The sequence below is a fragment of the Acinonyx jubatus genome, chromosome B2, assembly GCF_027475565.1.
Source record: "Acinonyx jubatus isolate Ajub_Pintada_27869175 chromosome B2, VMU_Ajub_asm_v1.0, whole genome shotgun sequence".
NCBI classification, from domain to species: domain Eukaryota; kingdom Metazoa; phylum Chordata; class Mammalia; order Carnivora; family Felidae; genus Acinonyx; species Acinonyx jubatus.
In genome coordinates this window covers 146,067,302-146,082,692 of record NC_069385.1, presented here as the reverse complement: position 1 = coordinate 146,082,692, position 15,391 = coordinate 146,067,302, and the positions used below count along the sequence as shown (strand labels likewise).

Sequence of the window (15,391 nt, the reverse complement as noted above, 5' to 3'; positions counted from 1 at the left end):
GCATGACTTGTGATACTCCAACACTGAGTACAGCAGCAGATGTGAAGGTGCAGCCCATCTTTTAGGAGAAGCCAGACATTAGCCTTGCAGAAACCTTAAAGAATGCCACATTTCTCAATAACATTTATTTTGCTTTGGAAACAAGTGGTTTTTCATAAAACATGTTTTTCCTATTAACTTATCGTTGGTTTATTATTGCTATTTTCATATAAATTATAAATACAGTTTTTAAATGTTTCAGTTTCAACCTTCAATGCCATAAATGTTCACAGATATAACCCAAGTGAGCAAGACTCTTTGGGGTCCTCAATAACTTTTGAGGTATCTTACTTAAGTGGCCTGAGGTCAAAACGTTGGAAACTGCTGCTTTGCCCACTGAACCTGAACCTTGCGATCCACTCGGGGCAGTTCTCACCAGCTCAGCTGTGACCTTAACCCTTAAGCCATACTCAGTCACTGAGTACTGACTCCCAGTTTATTGAGGGGACACCCGAGCCAGGCCAACGCGGGTCTTCATCTTTCATCTTTCTTCAGCTCAGTTCTAGGCTAGGAGTGCAATCTGGAAATCTCCGGGGGGGGTGGGGGGTGGGGGGAGGGATAGAAATGGGACCACCAGCTCTCCAGCCCCCATAGCTGTAACTGAGGCTGGACAGCACCCAGGCCCTTGTCCCTTCCCACCCCCCAGGCTTGGCTTCCCATCCCTGACCTCCTGTTATGGTTTCCCTCCCCTTACAGTGGGTCCTGTGTCCCTCACCCCGAGTCCACAGAGCCTGGTGCCCGGGCATCAGGCTGACTGTGTCACGCTGATGTTAAAACCCGTCACTGTCTCCCGCTTTCTTCCAGGTTGGGAGCCGTGTGGCAGCACGGCTCCGAGACCGGCCCGTGCCCCCGTGGTCACCAGCAAATGAATCGGGAAAGCAACAGCCTGATGAGGGCCAGGCAGGGCTGGGCCTGAAGAGGGTGTCCAGGAGGCCTCTGGAGGCGGTTCTTGACATGACCCGTTTCCTGCCAGGGGTGCCGGGGCCCTCTACTTGGCTCTGAGACCAGGGAACTGACCCTGGTGGCTGCGCTGGGTCCCCGTCCTGTGAAGGATCAGGCCGCCCTCGGGCACCGCGACCCCCCGGGCCCCTGTGAAGGCTGGGCAGATGAAGAGGGGGCTGTCATCAGACCCCAGCCTGAAGAAGGGTCTCAAAGGCCCAGAGAAGGGTGAGCGGGGACACGTGTAGATGTGTGACCGGTCCCTCATGTTATAGAAGGAGATATCTCCAGCTTCGTAGTCCAGAAAGATGCCCACGCGGCGAAGGCGCTCTTTCAGGGGGAGGATCTTTTCGGGGGAAGACAGGACCCGGTATTGGTTTCCAAACATCTCCAGGGTCCAGAAGCCATTCCGAGGAACCAGTAAGGCCTCTCCTTTCCTCTCGACATTGTCTCTACAAAGCCCCAGAGCCCACACCATCACGTTTTCAACCTCCACCTCCCAGTAGTGCCTCCCTGAGGAGAAGCTCTCCAGGCCAAGGACACAGGGCCGGCAGTCGAACCTCTCGGGGTTGTCAGGCACACTCTGCCTGGAGGGGCCTCGCCTCACACCTCTCCGGTCCTCTGTCAGGAACAGCTCAGGATGTGCCGTGTCTGGGTCTAGGACCACGTCAGCTGCAGAGGAAGTCTCCCGGTTAGGTCTGGGGTCTCAGGAGACGGTGCTGCTCCCGGACCCCAGAGAGGGCCCAGGAAGGTGGTGGGAGATCCCCGTGGGGAAGGCCCCCTGCACCTGCTCCTGGGCAGGAAGCCGGCTCACAGACTTGCTGAGGCTGCTGGTCTGTCTCCCGAGTGAGGGGACACTGCCTCAGGCCGGGGACAACCCTAAACAGTGGGGGAACTTTAGCAAATGAACTGAAGTTAGTGGCCCCTGCTTTCTGTCATCATCCTCAGATCTGCCCCCTTGTCTATTCAAGACGGAAGGTGTCTGGGACTCTCTTTACCTAGGAAGTTCCCAAGCGGGGCCTAAACCAGCCAAGAGGCCCCCTCTCCCAATGAAGCAGTTAAGGCCAGTTTTTCCCTGCGGATTCCTGGGCAGCAAGAGGTCCTTTCGCAGGTTGGGTGTGTTCCACCAGCTTAACCGGGCGACAGCTGATTGAAGTGACTCACAAGGGCATCCTTCACAGGGGACAAAGACAGGAGAAGGTCTCCACAGGCCACCCTGCTTCTGCTCTGTCAACACGGGTGTGAAGTCTCCGTCGGTGACCTCTCTGGACACGGGGAACGCTTGGGCCCCCTGCCATCCCACAGACGGCTCCCCACCACGGCTGTCAGTACTCAGCCCAGCAACATTTCTATCGCGTTAAAGTGACTTTCTCCCTTCCCCGCGTTGTTGATACGCCTGACTCTGACAGTTTGGAAGTTCACCCAAAGAGGAAAGGTCCGAGGACCATGGGATCTGGTACGGCCTGGACTCCTTGGCGCTTTGGAGCACAAGGGGAGAAACCAGCGGAGGCACAGTGCTCGTGGGGATGAGGCATTTGGATCCTGTCCCCGCACCCCCCCCCCGGCCACCCCCCCTTCCCTCCCAGGCCAGACACACAGTAACCTGGGAAGCAGAAAGGCGTTTCTTAAGAGCTGGGACCCAGGGCTGCAGGGGTTACTGCCAGGGAGCTGACCCCAGCGCCCCCCCCCAGCTGGCCTGCACCCCAGTTTGTGTGCGCTAATCGGCCCCCGTGGCTGGCCAGTGGGGAGGAGTTGTGGATGTGACGGAGTGTTGGAGGCTCACCGGCATGTAGCAGGATTCTTCTCCATCCTGCAATAGAGGGACAGGCAGAGGTGAGCTCCGGGAGAGGGGACAAACCGAGCAGAGCACCGACGACGGCACGGGACACGTCAGGAAATGCCAAACTTACGCAGTTCTTCTTGAAGTTGCTCTGAAAAATAAACAGACTCACGTGAGTGTCCTCAGTGGGAGAAATAAGAAACTTTGAGTTTGAATCAAACGAGGAAGGACGGGCCTTTCGTGGACACCACGGGCCCCCTCCTCTCCTGCCTATGGGACTGTCAACGTTCCACAAACAGTCTGTGAGCCCGGGGTGGGCCTTCTGAGTGTTCATGGGGTTTGCTTCTGTTCAACAAGACAGCCCTGTGGGCAGGGGGGTGGCGGGGCCTCTGCGGAGTGGGAGCAAGCTGCGAGGGCGGGGCGGGTCACAAGATGCCACCGTTCCCAGCCCCTTGCTGCCGCCTCTGTTTCTTGCCTCCCTGTGCCCGGGCTTCTAGCTGTCAGAGCTGTGTCCCCCTGTGACCGTGACCTGTCCTCCTGCTCTTTTACCTCTGATCTCATGTTCTTTCTCTTTTTCCACATCTTCTTTCCCCAGTTCCTGACATGCAGTTTCTCTCTCTTCATTCTCAACCTCTTTTTCCCGGTGGACTTTCCTGGCGAGACAGAGGACTCCAGCGACGAGGAGCAGCAGAGAAGGCAGGAGGGCAGCGAGGCCTGCCATCCGGGGGAGTGTGCTGGGGGGCAAGGATTCTGAAAAGGGAGCCCGAAAAGCCCCATGTCGTGAGAAAAAGGAGCCCCAGGATGAGAGAGCCCCATTGGAAGAGCTCCCTGGGGTCCCTGCTCTGCCGCCTTCTCTCTCAGAAACCCCAGAGAGGGCCCCTGGCCCTACCCCGGCTCATCCCGCGGCGATCGCCGGGGCTGGGGGCCCAGGCGACAGAAAGGCAGCACACCTGAGTCACCGTGGGAAGGATCGGGGTGAACCAAGCTAACTGGCCACCACCAGGCACAAACTACCATCCCTTCCTTCCTGCCTGAGATTTTGCAATCCCTTATTCTGGGCCGCTGCCCATACTGTCTGCAGTCTATCCTCAGCACGGCAGCCAGAGCAAGGTCATGTCACTTCTCTGCTTAAAACCTCGCAGTGTGTCCTATCTCACTTGGACCAACTCACTGACGTCGCCCCGCCTGCCCACAAGCCACACCTGCCCTTTGGGGTTCCCCCAAACTGCTAGACAGGCCCCTGCCTCAGGCCCTTTGCATGTGCTGCTCCTGCTTCCTGGGTTGCTGGGTCCTCACATACCTGCCCGGTTCATTCCTCACTTGCCCAACCGCCATCTTTTCAGCGACGACTTCCCTGAGCATCCTCTTTGTAATTACAACTCCCCCATGCCCCTGGCGCTCCCCTCCCTCCCCCCAGTTAATTTTCCTACACTACTTATCGTCATCTGATATAGTCTGCAGTTTAATTATTTCACCTCTTGCTCTCTGCTACTCTAGAATGAGGGTAGGGATCTTTATGTATTTTGTTCACTGATTTATCTTTGCTTTCTAGCACAGGGCCTTGAGCACAGGTGATGCTTGCTAAGTATCCGTTGGACGAATGTGTGTGCGCGTAGATAGAGTCCCGCCCACCCCTCGCTTCCCTTGAGAAATTCCACCGACAGGAAGGGAGACCAGGCAGCACCTCCGGGTGTAGGTAGCCACTTGTCCATACCGTTGTCCACTTGTGACTGTTCTGAGTGTTTAAACATGGCCACGGGGGCCCCTGGCTGGCTCAGTCAGAAGAGCAGGTGACTCTTGATCGCGGGGTCATGAGCTCAAGCCCCACGGTGGGTGCAGAGATTACTTAAATACATAAATACACTTTAACAAAAATAAAACAATACAAATTGCTGCAGGATCAGGACCAGAGCAGAGAAAAAACCACCAGATTGACCCTCAGAGAAGACTGTTTGGTTTTCCCCTTGGGACGAGGGGAGCGGCCTCCAGCTCCGTGGGGCGCAGGACCCCTCTGCCCCACGTTTCTACCTCCCCAGGCTCCAGTCTGTCTGTCTGAGGATTCTGCCTCCACCTGATGGGGAAGGGAGAAAGTCCAGAGGGCAGGGAACCAACCTGGAAAGAAAATCACAGTTTCCTTCTTCTGGCCAAGCAGGGTGCTGTTGACGGAGCAGGACGCGTTCCTCACAGAGCAGTCCCTGATGATCACGGCCACGGTGACCGTGAAGAGGCCGTCGGCGTCCACAGTGTAAGCCTCCTCCAGGGCGGGCATGATCTCACCGTAAGGGTCCCTCCACACCGCGTGGGGCTCTGGGTACCACCCTACGGATGTGCACTCCAGCCGGATGCCCCCGTCCTCATGGCCCTTCATTTCAATGAGGGGCTTGGAGCCCAGGCCTGGGGACAGAGACCAGGGCTCAGCTAAAAAGGCAACAACAGTGTCTTAGCCAAAGTGTCTTAGATCAGCCCCCAGTGAGGAGAGCCCAGGGAAGGAGACAGACGGCCAGTGGCCAGTGGCCAGAGAAACTGGTTATGCCCACAGCACCCTTGCCACGAAGGGGGGAAGGAAGGGAGGGACAGAGGGAAGGAAGCAAGAGAACACCAGGAGACCAAGCGGCCAATGGATCGTGAGATCTCTGAGGACAGGATGACACGGCACTTTGCTTTGTGCTCTACCTATGACCCCATCACAGTGGCACGCATCCGCTGTCTCCTAAGTGTTCGTTGACCGATTCGATTCAGTGAGAGAGGTTAGTTTGCTCACTGCTGGGTGAGAATGTGCACTCTGGCCTGAGACGGGCAGGTTGAGGATTTCACTTTCCGTCCTGGGAGGACTTGTCAGTAGCATTGGCTTCCCGAAGCTCCAGAATCACATGACAAGGACAGAAACCTGCCAGGCCAGCAGAGTCTTAGGAAGCTTTTGACCTCGAGACACTGTCCCTTCTCTCCTGGCTAATTAGGGTTTCACATCATCGCAGGTCATAAGGAGTGGTTAGATTTTAGGAGAATGGACAGAACTAGAATACGAAACCTACCCTTCCCCCAATTCAGGGAAGTTTACCTCCCAGGGGGCTCAGTCAGCGAGGTGAGTTCCTTAAGTCCCTCCACAACACCTACCTAGTAGAAAGATCTGGATGCTCGTGGGATCCTCGAGAAACAATATCACGTCTTCAATGTCAGCAGAACATCACACAAAATCCTGAGCCCAGACTTTTTCAACTTATTCTATCTTTAAAAGAGATTACTAAAAAAAAATAAAAAATAAAAAAAAAAATAAAAGAGAATACTAATGCAAGACCTGAAAACGCACAGTCTTAGGAGACTTCTGCCCCATTAGCCAGGGGTCCAGCGATCATCCAAACTGTTTTACTTTATTTCACTTTATTTTATCTTATTTTATTTTATTTTTATTCATTTTAGAACAACAGGGCAAAATAAAATTCCAGTTTATTGCCGGACCACACTGTCTCATTCAAACTTCTAAGTAATTCATTTGTTCGGGCTAGACACCAAATTAAAAGATAAAATTGAGACAAATTAAGAGGCAAAAAGACAAAATTAAAGCAGTCGCTTAAGCCTTAGTGCCACCTGCTCCATCTGATTTTTGCCAAGAAGAAAGAAAGAAAGAAACAAAGAAACAAAGACTAGTTGCGTATGGAAAGGCTCACACAGAAACTCTGAAGCATGACAAGACTCAAAAGAATTGGGCAGGTTGGAAGGAAATTCTACAAAATTGGGTTCAGTAAGGGCAAGCATTAGACAACAGACTTGAGGACGAAACCAGCCAGCCAATTAACGACATAAGAAAACAAGAAACGAACAAACAATTCCACAATTCAGCTTGGAGCAGGGCAGGCCGGGCCAGGGTCGCGTTTACAGGGAAAGGACAGAGGGTTCCCACCGCTTACAAACCCATCCCGGTCGCCTGCGCAGGGCTGCTGTGAACAGAGTCAGAGCACCAGGGTGAGAAATCTTCCCGCCACAATATTTTCTATTAACTACATACAAGGTTGCCCTTCTCAGTAACAAAGATGGGGGCTCCTATCATCTGTGAATCGAGGCCTACTTAGGGGGGACCTCACTGTCCCCTAAGCCTTACTTCCATGGGTCTGATCCACTGAAATGCCATTGATTTATGTGTAACTTAAAGGCTTTTCCAGTCTTCAAATGTTTCTTTTTTTTTTTTTAATTTTTTTTTTCAACGTTTATTTTATTTCTGGGACAGAGAGAGACAGAGCATGAACGGGGGAGGGGCAGAGAGAGAGGGAGACACAGAACCGGAAGCAGGCTCCAGGCTCCGAGCCATCAGCCCAGAGCCTGACGCGGGGCTCGAACTCCCGGACCGCGAGATCGTGACCTGGCTGAAGTCGGACGCTTCACCGACTGCGCCACCCAGGCGCCCCCCGATGTTTCTTTTAAAATATAACACACTGGCCCTGACGGTGAGATCATACCTTAAAACCATTACTGATAAACTCCTAGAAATCTCGGTTTACACGCCACTTCTATTCTGAAACCCTGCGAGATTCCTCTCGGTTCCATTCCCACGGCTTTCCCTTGGGGTCAGCAGGCTTGGTGATTAATCACACTGTAATGAACTCATCTGTACACATCAGTCACTCTCACTACGGTCAGTATTTGCGCAAAGGGGGGGGGGAAAGGCAAAATCAATGTTTATCAAGACAAGGGATGTCCGTATGTCATAGTTTGCGGGACAGCCCTGGTGGATTCCAGTTGTCCCCATGCTTCTTACTCTCAAAATCAGAGAGTGTGAGTGACAAAGTACGTGGTCCCCCATCTAGACGCCAGGGGCCAGGTGCGGTGCCAGATGGGGCCTCACACCGGGTCCCTCTGCCCAGAGGGGCACAGCTCACCCCCTCCGTTCTGCTTCTGCTCCATTGTCATCCTTGCAGGGAAGCTGGCTCTGGCCATTCTCCCCACCCCACCCCCCAGCACTCCCAACCCTTTCTCTGCTTTCTTTTCTCTACAGTGCTCACCACCACAGGATATAAGATCCAGTGTAATTAATTATCATGTTTATTGGCTGCCTGCACCCTCTAGAATGTGAGCTCCATGAGGGCAGGAAACTTTGCGTATTGTGTTCACTGATTTATCCTCGGTTTCTTGGAACAGTGACTCAAACATAGGAAGGGCTTGTCGAGCATTTGTTGAATGAACTTGCGAATGTCTATGACGAGAGGGAGCCCAAAGGTAAATTTTCCCACTCTGAAATTTTGATATCAGCAATTTCTTTTTTTCCGCTCATTCATTTTACAACTATTTTTAAAAATATTTTTTAATGTTTATTTATTTTTGAGAGAGAGAAGAGAGAGCAAGGAGGGGAGGGGCAGAGAGAGAGACACAGAATCCGAAGCAGGCTCCAGGCTCTGAGCTGTCAGCACAGAGCCCGACACTGGGCTGGAACTCACCAACCGCGAAATCATGACCTGAGCCAAAGTAGGACGCTTAACTGACCACGCCACCCAAGCACCCCTACAACTATTTTTTAAGTACCTACTAGATGTCAAGCAATCCGCTAGATGCCGGAGATATAGTGGTGAGTAACTGCTGGTGTTACTCAGTTCCTGATTGGTTCTGGTTGTGATTTGGACTATAAAGCTAAAAAAAAAAAAAAAATCCGGTGACAAAAGCCTGAAAAGGTACTCTGGTGCCGTCCACCAAAAATTTTCAGTTCACCTGGCCACACGGTTGGGATTGCGTTTCCGCTCTCCTGTGCGGTGAAGGATGGGACTGGCTTTGGTCAATGAAATGTGAGTGTAAATAACATGCCGCCCCTCACCGGCAGAGGCTTTGTGAGCCAGGAGGGGATTTGCCAGGCTCTTTCCCTCTGCCAAGGGGAACTGCAAAGCTCCAGATCCCCGAGGAAGGTCCCTGTGAAGTCGAGCCCCACCTGACTCATGAGGACACGTTTCATGGTCAGAAACGGACCTTTGTTATTTTCACGTACTGAGTACTGAGGGCTGCTTGTTACCAGAGCATCACCCAGCCTGCCCTAACACACACATCAAAGACGATTAAAAATTTGGACTGACCACAGGCTCACAGGAAAAGGTTCATTTATCCATTCAATTACTATTCGTTGAGCACCTACTATGCCCCAGACATGGGCATACAACAGGAGCAGAATAGGAAAAAAAAATCCCTCTAGTGGAAGAGACATAATAAGCAGGATGAATAAGCAAAGTGCATACTACACCAGAAGGCTATACATGCTGAGGAGAAAATTCAGGAAGGGGAGTGAAAAGGGTCAAGGTCAGTGTTTGACCCCCCCCCCAGTCATGAAAAGCAACTGACTAGAAAGAAGAAATGGGTTGGGGCGCCTGGGTGGCTCAGTCGGTTGAGCGCGGCTGACTTCGACTTCAGCTCAGGTCACGATCTCAAGGTTCGTGAGTTCAAGCCCCGCGTCGGGCTCTGTGCTGACCGCTCGGAGCCCGGAACCTGCTTCGGATTCTTGGTCTCCCTCTCTCTCTGCCTCTGCCCCTGCCCCGCTCATGCTCTGTGTCTCTCTGCCTCAAAAATAAATGAGTATTTAAAAAGATTTTTTTAAAAAAAGAGAACGAATTGAATTCAAATGTGAAAAGCTTGTCTTCGGACCTGATGGCAAATGTATGGAGCACCATATACTATTGGTAAGAGTATATATTGGTACAAACATTTTGACAACCAAATTTGTCGTATCTCCAAAAGAGGAAGATGAGTATTTCCCATTATACAGCACTTCTGGGAACACGTGTCAGTTGGGGGTTTTGAGAGGGGGCATGTTATGAACTGAACTATGCCCCTCCCCATTCATGTGTTGGAGCCCTCACGTCCAATACCTTGGGCTGTGAAGAGATCAGCACAGAGAAAGATACCAGGGGTGGGTCCACACAGGGAAAGGCCACGTGAAGACACAGAGGGAGGACCATGTGAGGACACAGTGAGACGGCAGCCATCTGTAAGCCAAGGAGAGAAGCCTCAGGAGACACCAAACCTGTGGACGGTTCGACCTTCGTCCAGAACTGTGGGAAAATTAATTTGTGTCGCTTAAGCCGGTCTATGGGGTATTTTGTTATGGTGGGCCGAATTCGCCCGGTCAGGAGAAGGCAGGGCTCTATTCATTGATATGAGTAGTGGTCACATGGGTTACAGTTCATAGCAATCCGGTAATCTGTACCTTCATGTTTCATAAGTTTTTCTGTCTGTGTATTGTATTACACACTAAAAATGTCAAATTCTAAAACAAGTTACTAAGGAGGACCCCCAGAGATCTCTGAGTAGGCATAAGAATTATCTCTAGAGGGGCGCCAGGGTGGCTCAGTTGGTTGAACATCTGGCTCTTGATTTCTGCCCAGGTCATGAGCTCGAGGTTCGTGGGATCGAGCCCCACGTCAGGCTGCACGCTGACTACGCAGGGGCCGCTTGGGATTCTCTCTCCCTCGCTCTCTGCCCCTCCCCCTCCCTCAAAATAAAACAAATAAACTTATTTAAAAAAAAAAAAAAGAACTATCTCTAGGGACTAAACATTCTCCCTGGCTCCAGGCTGTAGCTGAGTCCCGTGCCTACGTCTCGAGAACCGATGCCCACAGTGTAGCAGGTGGTGGATGCCCACAGTGGTCCTGGGGCAGGAGGAAGCCACTTTCCCCGCTTAAAGAGGATTCGAGGCACAAATGTGCTGGTCTGCCACGGGCCTGAGGTGAGGAGAGAAGCTTTCCCTGCGAGCGACACTGAAAAAGCAACCGAGCAAAATGAAAGGACACACCTGCAACCATCAGCCGCATGATGGCCTCATCGTAGGACCTGCCTTCTTGGAAGTAACAGTGGTAGATGCCATTCTCGTGCGCTGTGACATTGTGTATGACGAGTGCCACGCTCCCCTGTTTGATGCCGTCGCTCACAAAGGTCGTCCTTCCTCGGAACTCCTCCAGCTGTTCCTCGGTTCTCTCTCGTCCACCCTTGTACACGAGCACTGCCCGCGAGAAGTGAGTCCGGAACCACCTCACTTCCATGTCCTCAGCGTTCTTCTCGGGGGACAGGTGGCAGTGAAACGTGGTGTCTTCTCCCACCATGGCCAGGACTGGGTCAGCTGGACCCACGACAGTAAACTGGGCTGTTCGACAGAGGAGCGGAATCAGACGGGGCACAGCCATCGGATATGGAAGGCAGGAAAGGAAGTAGATACTCTGGGGGGACGACTTAGGCTTTCCCAGGGCCCAGGGGCTTCCTGAGCTGCGGATTCTGGGGGCCAGCAGCCCCCAGCAGCCGCGGTCTCGGGCACGAGACACCCGGTGGGGTTCTCCGCCCCTGGGGCTGCTCCTCCTTTGTGAACAAAGTACCAACAGCACATCCCCAGGACCTCCCAGACCCCGTGCTTGCAGACACGGACCATCCCCCAGTCTAGCACAGGGCCTGGAGTGTAGCCTCAACTCGAGCGAGTCCCAACTGAAATGTGTTGTAAATGCAAGATACACGCACACGCAATGCGGAGATGTTAGAATGCGAAATGTTATCTATCTCACTGGGAGGTATTTCCCATCAGCTCAAAGTTCAAATAGCGCCAGTCGGGTTATTTGGAGTTAAGCCAGATACCCTATGAAAGCGCACTTCGTCCGTTTTCTTTTTACTAGTTGAAACGTCGCCGCTCAAAAAACGCAAACCCTGTACGCGCAGCCCGCCTCTGGGGCTCTCACCGTGTTTCTCCTACCAGGCGGCGCTGGTGTGAAATCAAGGAGCCGGTGCAGAATGGAAGGTGCTTGACCCCAACGGCAATACCTCTTGACCCTCCCGACTCGGGCGTGCATTTTCCCCTCTGCAAGTCTGCGGGAGCTGGGGCGCCCCCTACCTGAGAGCAGGGCACACCCGCAGAGGAGCGCCAAGAAGAGAAGCGAGCCCCGCGCGCGGCAGCAGGGGGCGGCCGCGGGCTCCATCAGCGCCACCGACCAGGCACCCGGGAGAGTCAGCGCCCGACCGGAGGCCTGGGGGCACCAGACGTGGAGAGACCGGCCGAGGAGACGGGGCCCCAGCTCCGATCCAAGTCCAGCTTTCCTGTAACCGCGGGGGGATCGTCGGCGCGCCCCACGCTGTCTCCGGGTTCAGGTACCTCCCGACGGATGGGCTCATTAGACGTTCCCTGGATTAAGCCAACGACACAATGATCGGGGAGGCAGTTTTCCGCCCTCCCCGGCTCACTTCTCCGGCCGGAGTTGAGTTTCTTCAGCTGTCACCTGATATTTTTCCATACCCTTCCCCTCCCCCCCAACCCCCCCAGGAATCCCGGGGTGCGCTGGGAGGTACCCCAGCGGCTCCTCTCCCGGGGACCCCGCCGCCCACAGAGTGGGTTCCCACCTACCGCCCCACCCCTGCCCCCAGAGGGGTAGCGCTACCCCTCCTCCCTCCCTTTCCTACCTTCTAGAATTAACTTCTGCGTTCTCTTTTCTCCTCTGACGCTCAACTAACTGATTTTCCTGTGGTCCGTCTTCTGTCTAATCTCATAGTCACAAACAGAGAACAAACCGCCCTGAAATCGGAGAAGAAAAAACAAAAAACAAAAAAATTGACCTTCGCCTTCCATTACTCGCAGAGTGCCCAGCGGCAGGACCTGAGACTAGGTCCACTCTGACGGCAGAGTCCCAAGATCTCAATGAATGGTCTAGAGCCCAGGATTGGCCGACGGTGGACGGGCCCAGCCAATGGTATCCTTGAGCCTACTCTCTCACCAGTTACTAGGCAGAATACACAGACAGTTTTAAAATCTCACTGCTGCAGACAGCCTTTTGAGATGAGCTGACCTTTTAAATTTTCCTTTTCTTTTTTCCGGAAGCAAGGTAACCACCAGGAGAGATATCTGAGTGTGTAGCGGCTGGAGTTGGGGGTGATGAGACAAAGACAAGCAGCCCTCTTTCCAAAGCCAGAGGAATCTGTCCCAGTTGCTGGGTTTGTTGGGAGCAGGGAGGAGGGCGCCGGAGAGAGAAGGAGGGAACGCAGGGAGGGGTGCAGAGGTAGTAAAGAAGGTGCCGTGGCCATTACGGGCGCCCTGTCATTCATTCAAAAACTACTGAGTGAGAGATGCTAAGGATGCGAGTTTGAGATGCTGAGTCACCCCAGGGAGGTGACATACCAGCGGGGACAGGAAGGTGGCACTGAACAAAGGCCTTCTCCTTGGGCGTCACGCTCTGTCGGTCTGGTTGAGTCCAACATCCTCTACACCCACACGGGCCCCCCTCCCATGCCCCGCAGACCTCAGTCCGACCATTGTATAGCTTTGTTCTAAAGTCACCTTCCCAAAGCACATCTCTTCATGTTTCCCCAAGGGCCCAAATGCTTCCCCGAAGGCCTCCAACTCCCTTCTGCTTCGATTCAAACCTGTGCAGCTAACACACCAGCAACGGGCTCCCCTGGCCTCCTACCCCGCTGCTGCCGGCCCAGCTCTCCCTCGCCCAAATCCTTCTCCACTTCCGCCTCTTGAATCCCCGCCCCGCCTTCTTGTCCCCTCCAGGAACGACTCCCGGCGTTCCCGGTCTGGAGCGTCCTCAGACTCTTCTGACCCCCGAGGCTTTGCCTGTTACTATGTTCTGTCCCGCGTCATCGTAGGTTAGGGACCTTGCACGTCCCCGCAGATAACTTGCACCCTGGGATTCCTCTCTCCCCCTCTCCCCTGCAAGTCCCAGCGGGGGGCGCCGCACACAGCAGTTGTTCCGTGAGCGAGTGAAACAGCTAAGTGCCACGCCATGCCCCGGCGGGCAGTCAGATGCGCAAGGCCTGCCCTCTGGCCTGGCCTGGGTGGGACGCCCCCACCAACTCCAGTCCATGGTGGGGCGGGGAGGGGGCAGCGGGGCCTTATCACAGGGACGCCTACCGGAAGACAGGAAGTGAGCACGGCTAAACGGATGTGAGTGGAGGGAGGGCCGACGGATCTCATCAGGCATGCACTGCACTCTCAGGCGCAGAGCCTTGTAAACAGATGGCGTCGATGTCCAATCCCACACCACCCCCGCCACCCCCTCAGGCGGAAGGTTCCGGCAAGGTGGCTCCCCAGGTGCCTGCTTTCCTTCTTCCCCATCTGAGAGCTTTCTCTAACACAAGGATGCTTGCTGCTTCGCATGTACACAGCCTGACCTGGAAGTGCAGGGGAGTTAACCCCCCCCAGGGGCGGATGGGGCTGTGGGTAAATGGCCCAGGCTCCCCACCCCTGCTGCGAGGATTCTGAGAACACTGGGTGGGATTGAGCCCCATTGCCCATAAGGTAACCAACTAGTTGAGGTACCCTTTATGCCATTTTTTCACTTGCTTGACTTTTTGTTCCTTGTAGTTATTTCTGAACTTGGTTTCCCGGGTGGGGGGGGGGCGGGGGGTCATTTCCCAGGTCGACGACCTCGACCTTGACTCAAAAGTCAGCTTTTGGGGCACCTGAACTAAGACGGAAGGAACGAGGTGGAAACGTTTTCACATGCTTTGTCCAACAGTGAGAACGATCGTTTCTGGAGAAGGGCACTCTGACGTCTGTGCCTGTTTTCTCTACGGAGTGACATCGCACATCCTGTCATGTGTCATTTCCTTTTCTGCGAGCTAATAATTTATACCCTGTGCTCATTTCTCTACTGGGCTGTTTTCTATTTGAAGGAGATTCGATTTTTGTGTAAGGTGTGGGTTGTATCTATTCCCCCCCCCTCCGTTTTGTCATGTTGTCTTTGCTTAAGGATCTACTATTCACCACTTCTCGTCGCCTGTCACAGATTCTGGCCCACAGGCAACACGCAGGAAATGTTTGTGGGGGGAGACAGCTTCGTGGGGGAAAGACACATCTCTGGAGGGAGAAGGCTGGGGATTGCCGCTCTGTGTCTCACCGTCCTTGCGAAGACACAAGTCACCGGCCGAGAATCGACATCCTCCTTGGAACAGCCGCTCTACCCGAGGCTGCGCGGGGTCCTGACCTGTGATGCCGGTCCCAGGCCCCGGGCTGTCCCTTCCTGGCTGAAGGGGGAATTCTGATGATACAGGACACACGTGCCCCAGCGCTCTCTGCAGGCGCACAGACCCTCTCAGTCTGCAACCCTAGGCACCGCCGAGTCCCGGCAGACTCTCTCCATTGGCGGGTCTCCACTGTGCCTGGGGCTGGGGACACAAGCCGGTGGACGTGCGCTCCAGGCGGATCCTGCCATCTTCATAACCCTTCGTTTCAGTATGAACCTCTGTCAGAACCCAGCGGCGGACAAGGAGCTGTGAGCCAGCATTCTCGGGGCCACCAGCACCAGCAAGACTCAACAGGCATCGGAGGGGACGCTCACACTGGGAACTTCAGGAAGGGGTCCGTAGGGAGCTGTTCACAAAAATGCGGGATGGAGCTATACCCAGGGCCAGGAACAGGGGACCTGTTACCACCCACCCCTAACCCAAAGGGGAGGAGGCAGAGAGGCCGTTTTGGAGACCTGAAAGAAGGCGGTCGCGCAGGCAGGGCTCTCTTAAGAGGAGCCGTGAGCTGTGGAGGGGAGTGTGGCCAGGGAGCAGTGGCCCTGCAGGGACAGAGCCCAGGGAGATAGTGCGCCCACGGTGCTCCCTCCTCTCCCCTTCTTCCATCTTCTGCCCTGGCTCCCCATTGACCAAACCCAGCCAGAAGCCACAGGCCAAGAGGGCGCCCTG

The 15,391-nt window shown here is 54.2% G+C and overlaps 1 protein-coding gene across 6 annotated transcripts; it reads right to left on the bottom strand.

Annotated features, from left to right (window-relative positions):
* Positions 1-34: 34 nt before the first annotated feature.
* On the bottom strand, positions 35-13,592 carry LOC106988046 (butyrophilin subfamily 2 member A2-like). 6 transcript variants are annotated; one of them, XM_053223227.1, is made up of 10 exons: positions 13,032-13,592; positions 12,161-12,272; positions 11,598-11,885; positions 10,518-10,865; positions 9,595-9,711; positions 4,871-5,152; positions 3,308-3,508; positions 2,889-2,909; positions 2,762-2,788; positions 35-1,650 (listed from the first exon to the last, which is right to left on the bottom strand). In XM_053223227.1, the coding sequence occupies exons 3-10, from the start codon at positions 11,680-11,682 to the stop codon at positions 1,028-1,030; spliced, it is 1,704 nt and encodes a 567-aa protein (XP_053079202.1). In that variant the 5' UTR covers positions 11,683-11,885; positions 12,161-12,272; positions 13,032-13,592; the 3' UTR covers positions 35-1,027. The 6 variants fall into 6 exon arrangements, with proteins under 6 accessions (XP_053079202.1, XP_053079203.1, XP_053079201.1 ...); XM_053223228.1 differs by having other exon boundaries at positions 11,598-11,800; XM_053223226.1 differs by having other exon boundaries at positions 13,118-13,592.
* Positions 13,593-15,391: the final 1,799 nt, after the last annotated feature.

Excerpts from the sequence above, each read along its gene's own strand:
- LOC106988046 (XM_053223227.1), bottom strand. The coding sequence starts at position 11,682 with ATGGAGCCCGCGGCCGCCCCCTGCTGCCGCGCGCGGGGCTCGCTTCTC. Across the intron at positions 2,910-3,307 it reads GAAAGAACATGAGATCAGAG|AGCAACTTCAAGAAGAACTG; the intron begins GTAAAAGAGCAG and ends TTTATTTTTCAG. Across the intron at positions 2,789-2,888 it reads GCAACTTCAAGAAGAACTGC|GATGGAGAAGAATCCTGCTA; the intron begins GTAAGTTTGGCA and ends CCTCTATTGCAG.